Source organism: Antrostomus carolinensis, unplaced genomic scaffold (assembly GCF_000700745.2).
Source record: "Antrostomus carolinensis isolate BGI_N321 unplaced genomic scaffold, ASM70074v2 scaffold29833, whole genome shotgun sequence".
NCBI classification, from domain to species: Eukaryota; Metazoa; Chordata; class Aves; order Caprimulgiformes; family Caprimulgidae; genus Antrostomus; species Antrostomus carolinensis.
The window spans coordinates 547-7,057 of NW_010307721.1; the positions used below are offsets into that span (position 1 = coordinate 547).

Genomic DNA, 6,511 nt, shown 5'->3' on the forward strand with positions numbered 1-6,511 from the left:
GCCCTTCCAGCAGGGCATCAGCACCCCCCAGCCATCTGCACTATGGGGACCACCACCAATGAGGGACCACCAACGGGGGAATACCACCAATGGGAGATCACCATCAACAAGGGACCACCACCAACAGGAGATCACTATCAACGGGGGATCACCACAGAAGTGGGACCACTAGGAACACTTGGGGTTCACTCAGCCCCAAAAGGAGAGGGCATGGTGGGGTACTATTGTAACCTCCCCTCAGGGCTTTTGATACCTGTAGGATCTCCAAAGCTTGGCCCAGGCTGGTGCCACCCATCCCCAGGCCTTGAAGAAGAAATTTAGCAGGTGATTTGGCTTGATTGCACCCATGAAACATATAAATTTTTGAAAAATGTCAATTTTGGAAACATTTCCATTGGCAAGCAGCCCCTCGCATGGACAGGACAGGTCAGCAAGACCAATCAGGCTTGTCCCACTGGTCCAGCAGCCTGGGGGCTGGTAAAGCCACCTGGACCTCCAAGATATTTTAACCGTTGGGGTGTTGGGTGCTGCTGGGGAGCTGAGCATCCCTGGAGAGGCCACGTTGCATCCTGACAACTCTTCCTTGCCGTGGAGGGAATTCAGGTGTCCCTCATGAACATATGGTGAGACAGAGTCACACCATGCAGCCTCCTTGACTGGCAGCAGCTCCCACAACCTGGCCAGCACATGACCTCCTTACACAGCACCCTGGGCTCCCTTGGGGAAACTGAGGCACCAAGGGTTGAAGCTCCATCTGCCTGCAGAGTTCATCAGCCCATCGCTGCCCAAGGCTGCAGACCAGGTTTATTGTCCACGGAGAGTTGATAGAAAGGAAGCTTACAAAATAAATAGATATTTATATATGCCTATATACAGTCCACACACCCCCCACGGACAGACCTCACAGTGCACATGCAAAAGCACTTTGAAGAATAAACTAACACAATGACTTATTACACACTGCTGTGTCGAGAAGGCTCAGATACCTCCAGGCAGGTTGTTCCCCAAACAGCCACCTCTGCTTCTTCCCCATAAATGCCAAGATCCCATTAGCAGGGCCACATTGGACCCCAGCTCCAGCCTGCTGGTGGCATTCCAGCCTGCTGTTGGCATCCCAGCCTGGTCCAGCCAGTCTTCGTGCTCTGCTTCAGCTGCCCACCCCAGCCCATCCCCAGGGCCTTCTCCATTCAATCTGCTCAGGTCATGCCCCTTCCAGTCTGAGACACCTGGCTATACAGCACATTGCAGGGGCAGCAGGACATTGGTCTGCACCCTGGTGGCACAAGGGACCTGGAAGCAGACTGGGCTTCCCAGGCATGGGCTGGGGTGCCAATTGGTTCCTATCTAGTAACGTTGTAGGCAAAGGATGGGCAGGGGAGGTAAAGCCAAGGATAAGGACAGACGATGGAGCTCAGCCTCAGTTTCCCTGCCCAGGTCTTCATCTAACTCCTGCAGCCTCCATGAGGGCAGCAGGAGCTCCAGCAGGCCAGAGACCCCACCACGCAGGACCCCTATATGCTCCCCCTGCTTTTACACACCTACAAAGACACATACACACAGACACGCACCCACACGCATGCTTTATCTATGTTGTTTCATCGCCTTGATGAGCTCCTCCAGCTTCAGGGCAAGGTGCAGGTCACCTTTCACCTGCAGCTTCCCACTCATGTAGGCACTCAAAGGGCGCAGGTCACCCAAAAATAGGTCCTGCAGGTCTTTCTCTGCCACCTCCAGAATGACGTCAGGACTGCCCTTGGGCACGCCGCAGCCAGCTCGCCCGCTGCCTGTAGGACACAATGGGTGAGAGAGGGAGAAACAGTAGGCTTCAGGATCCAGCCTTGCCTGTTGACATTTCCCCAAACCATTTCATAAGGATTGAGTTGGGCCAGATGACAGACAGGGGCCTGGCAGGGATATTTTGGAGGCAGGAGTCCTTTCTCCTTATGAAGATAAATTTCTCTTGTGTTGCTCCACTAATTTCCTGTTACAGTGGTCCACCTCCGAGCCCTGTCCTACTTTTGCAATGATGTACTGGTTTTGGCTGGGATAGAGTTAATTTTCTTCAGAGTAGCTAGTATGGGGCCATCACTCTGAACATCTCCCCTTTCCTCCTTCTTCCCCCAGCTTTTAATTGATGAGCATGACGTCATATGGTGTGGTATATCCCTTTGGTCAGTTGGGGTCAGCTGTCCTGGCTGTGTCCCCTCACAACTTCTTGTGCACCCCCAAGCCTGCTCTCTGGTGGGGTGGGGTGAGAAGCAGAGGAGGCCTTGACTCTGTGTAAGCACTGCTCAGGAATAATGACAACATCCCTGTGTTATCAACAGGATTTCCAGCACAAATCCATAACACAGCCCCATACCAGCTACTGTAAAGAAAATTAACTCCATCCCAGCCAAAACCAGCACACACGGCCACCAGGAAAACCATCAGCATCCACAGGGGAATGGATTAGGGTGCTGGGAGGGCATCTTCCAGCGTGAGGGTGGCCCAAGATACTGCCCATGCATGTCCCTCCATCACTACCCCTTTGGGCTCATGTTGTACAAGAGCCAACAAACCTTGAGGTCTCTGAGCCATCCCACTTGGCCAGCCATGAGGAGACCCAGCTGCTAATGTTCTACCTTTCCTTCTCTTTCTGAAGGAAAATTCATGGGTTTAACCTAAAACAAATTATACTTTGGACTTTCAGGGAGCGTGAACTCAAGGCCATGGTCGCCAAACTGCAGTGCTCAGCTGATGAACCCTGGAGTACTTTTCATGGAGCTACCAAATGAGCTTGGTTTGGGACCCCCCCAACACCACCACGCTCAGAGGGGTTCACGGCATGCAAAGGAAGCAGGGGCACGAAACACCCTCCCACCTCTAACACAACAACCCCAAAAAATGGTGACCTGAGGAGAGGTCTATGAAGTAGGTGCTCCGGGTGCCGCTGGGCAGGGCAATGTTGACCTGGTAGGATGCTCCCACCTGGCTGACCAGGGCCTCGGACAGGACAGGCTCCACCACTGAGAGCAGCTCATCTGCGCTGGGCTTTCTCCGGGTGCTCTCGGCAGTGGCAGTAGGCTCCACCTCATTCACCGTCTCCATGCTGTCTGCTGGGGACAATGGGACAGAAGTGGGTTGAGTGGACAGCTTTGGGTGGTGAGCTTTGCTAGTCTGCATGAATCTACCAGAAAAGGTCTCCAGAGCCAAGAAACCCACTTATCTAGCAAGTTTCCAGTTAAGCAAGAAGAGGACAAGATGGTTTTGCCAGTTCCTACTGCCTGCTCCTCTGTCTGCTATGGGTTACTCTTCCCCTGCTACCAGGGGGTGGAAAATCAGCCCTGAAGGAACCAGCAAAGCACAAATTGGTGCAGGGTTTCTGGAAAAAAAAATCTCTATTTCCCTTGGATGTGGCTCTCTCAGCAAGCTCAGGCTTGAGTTTGCCTGCTGGAAATGCTGAGGTCTGAGTTGGTCTCAAGCCCAGGCTCTCACAGATCTGCTCCTGCCCTCCCCAGGCCCATCTCCAATGTCTTGTTAGAAAGGTTCTGTTGTGCCACGTGCCGTATGGAGCTGTGCCCGGAGCAGTCCTCCCTGCTCCTCCCTACTAGCTTATTTGTGCTGTGTTGGTAGGAGCGTGATATCTCTCAGACTTTGACTCCTCTGTCAAACAGCTAACAGACACAAAGGTCATCGGGCAGAAGGGACATCCCCCAGCAGAGAAGCAGTGACCTTGGTTTGGTTACCTGCCTCTGGAGCACTGGTCCCGCTGCCTGCCAGAGCCAGGGTGTTGCTGAAGAAATGGGCAGCCAGTTGCTGAATGGTGCTATCCAGCCCCTCCAACCCAGGCACGGGTGGCATGGTGGCCAGAGGGCCCACCAGGTTCTCCCGAGGTGGCTGCAGCACAGCCTCCATGCTCAGCTCCACCCGGTCCACCTCCAGGCCCCAGGACTTGGTCATGTCGTTAATCTCCAGCTGCAGAGCCAGGAAGAAAGGGAGAGTTGTTGGCAACCCATGCAGAGGTGGCTATGGCCATGGAGACCACCCACCTCAGCACCCCCAACCACGGGTATTCCCACAGCTTATATTTCTGCTATCCACCAGCTTTAAATATAGGGTGTTGAACCAGGCCAAAGCCCTTTGAGATAAGCCACAGGGCTCCAGAGACCCACAGGCTGAAGGTATCTGCTCCCCACTAATGGCTACATCTTCCCAGCTCTCCTTCTTGGCCAGGTCCATGTCCAGGTGGACTTTCAGCAGCTACAGCTCTCCCTTACTGCTACTTCTACACCAAGAGCCCAAGGGTTTGGGGGTCTGGGGCGCTCTGCACAAGGCTGAGGCAGTCCTTACCAGCAGCTGCTCCCCGATCTTCAGCTTCTCCACCTGGATCTCACGGAGGCTCTTCTTCACCAAGGTCTTGGTCATAGCATTCTGTGCCGTCATCCGGGTGGCTGAGATGAGGTCCTTCACCATCATGACAGACAACACAGGGTCCCACACCCGGAATTGGATGTCTGCACCCATGGAGATGATCGCCCCGTCACTGGAAGTCAGCTGGGGCAGAGGGGAGTCAGGATCTCTCCATGTCTCTGCCCCATGGCCCAACCCTTGTGCATAGAGCCTGGGAGGCTCTCTGACTTCTTTCCCAGCTAGCAACCATCTCTAGATCTCTTAATAAAGAGGGTTATTAGAAACAAAACCAACCCAAATGATGAAGTTTGGGCTAGTCTGAATGGTGAGGCCAATTTCCAGCATGAGGCTGTTATTGAAAGACATCTGGGAAGGATAGGGATTGATGTTTTTAAGATGCCTCCAGCCAGAAACATGCATTGAACAACATGTGCAAAATCAAAAGGAGCTTTTCAACCGCAGGCAGGTGAGGATGCTGGGTTCACAGCACCACCTACAACCCCCCTCACCTCACCATGAGGATGGAGGAACTGAAAGTTGGGTCCATGCATAGCACCAAGGCTCAGACCATTCCAAAATCCACCTGCTCTGGGTATTTGAGAGGTGTCTCTCCATCCTGCCCTGAGGCCCAGGGCAGCTCACCTTGCAGAGGGGCACGTTGAAGGCCCTTGTCCTCAGATCCACTCGCTGCCAGTGATCAATGAAGGGCAGCAGCAGGACCACGCCTGGTCCCTGCGGCGCCCGGATACGGCCCAGGCGGAAGATGATCATTCTCTCGTAGGCAGGCACGATCTGGAATGGGAAAGTTTAGACCAGGTCTTGCAGTGCCAGGATCGATGGTCCCCACCATGGAGGATGGGTTTTCATCCTATCCCTTGCCTACTTTCCTCCCTTACCTTGAAAGCAAACCATCCTGAGATGGGGAAGGTGACAACCATCAGCAAGAAGACCAAGGAGGTGATAATCCCATGGCAGATCCAGGACAGCCAACCCTGGGAGGAATCTGCAGGGAGATGAAAGGGGGGTGTACCTGCTCCAAAACTCCTTTCTCTGCCCATGAACCCCCACTCAAGTCTCTGCCCCCAAGGACCCAGGGCAGCTGGCAGTGTGGGAGGCACCCGGCCAGTGTGACACCCTACAGCAAAAGTGGGACTAGGGAGGAAGGCAGCAACTCTCCTCTGAGGTCAGGGCTCACCTGCAGTACTCCCAGCTGGCCCCAGAGGCTCTTGCTTGGATCCAAAGGAGAATAAGCCCTTCTGGGCACCGTAGAGCCCGATGCTGGATTGCTGGAAGCGGTCAAAATCTCCCAAGGGAAGAGCCTGGTATCCTGACCGGCTGAACATGGTGCTGGTGCCTTGCACAGGACCCTACTCCTGGTGCTTGGAGCCCTCTAAGCCCAGCTCCTCGCTGTCATCACAGCTTCTGCCAGCCCTTGACTCAATCCAACATCCCTGCCTGGCTGCCTGCAAACCTCCCTGCTCCGATGTGCCACCAGAGAGATGCTGGAGAAGAGCTGACAAACCCTACTGTTAGCACAGAAGAAATCAAATCCTTCAGGGGTTTCCTTGCTGAGGTCTCACCCGGGCTGGGAGCTTCACATCCTCTCATGTCCCTCTGAGCAGAAGCCAACCTGAGGGATAAAAGCCATGGTTCCACAGCCACCCTCCACTTTGCACCCCCTTGAAGCTGGGAGATAATCCTGGGGTGTCCTTGACCACCAGCCCCGTGGCTGTGAGGATCGGAGGCTGCGGTGAGGATGCTGCAGCAAGGAAGGAGGGAGCTGCTCGCGCTTCCTGGTCCACCCGTCATGTGGCTGTGACGGCACAGCGACGAAACGGCTCGTGGCTTACGGCTCGGTGAGTTTTTCCGGAGAGGCCTTGTCCAGGAATTGCTCCGCTGGCCACGGGGAGGACAAGGTCCTCCATGGCGCACACACCTTGGGGGGGCTTCAGAGGGTACCCCAGCCCCACAGGGAACCGGGAGAGGTATTTTTCCCAGTGAGTCCTGCTCCAGCATGGCCTTCTCACCATGCCAAAGCTCCCCAACCCCATCTCACCACCTTGCAAAGGGTAGTGGAGACCAAAGAGCAGTGCTGCTGAGGATGGGGGGTGGCAGTAGG

At 54.7% G+C, this 6,511-nt stretch overlaps 1 protein-coding gene across 2 annotated transcripts; it reads right to left on the minus strand.

The window, feature by feature from the left end:
- Window positions 1-1,581: 1,581 nt before the first annotated feature.
- Window positions 1,582-5,735, minus strand: STOML1 (stomatin like 1). 2 transcript variants are annotated; one of them, XM_010165538.1, is made up of 7 exons: window positions 5,588-5,735; window positions 5,289-5,395; window positions 5,035-5,184; window positions 4,333-4,536; window positions 3,729-3,957; window positions 2,895-3,095; window positions 1,582-1,784 (listed from the first exon to the last, which is right to left on the minus strand). In XM_010165538.1, exons 1-7 carry the CDS (start codon window positions 5,733-5,735, stop codon window positions 1,582-1,584), a joined length of 1,242 nt encoding a protein of 413 aa, XP_010163840.1. The 2 variants fall into 2 exon arrangements, with proteins under 2 accessions (XP_010163840.1, XP_028940227.1); XM_029084394.1 differs by having other exon boundaries at window positions 2,895-3,098.
- Window positions 5,736-6,511: the final 776 nt, after the last annotated feature.

Bases quoted from the DNA above. Each gene is read 5' to 3' on its own strand.
- STOML1 (XM_029084394.1), bottom strand. From the start codon at position 5,735: ATGTTCAGCCGGTCAGGATACCAGGCTCTTCCCTTGGGAGATTTTGAC. The intron at 4,537-5,034 runs GTGAGCTGCCCT...CCTCTGCCCCAG, and splicing joins TCAACGTGCCCCTCTGCAAG to CTGACTTCCAGTGACGGGGC. The intron at 3,958-4,332 runs GTAAGGACTGCC...CTGGCTCTGCAG, and splicing joins AGATCGGGGAGCAGCTGCTG to CTGGAGATTAACGACATGAC.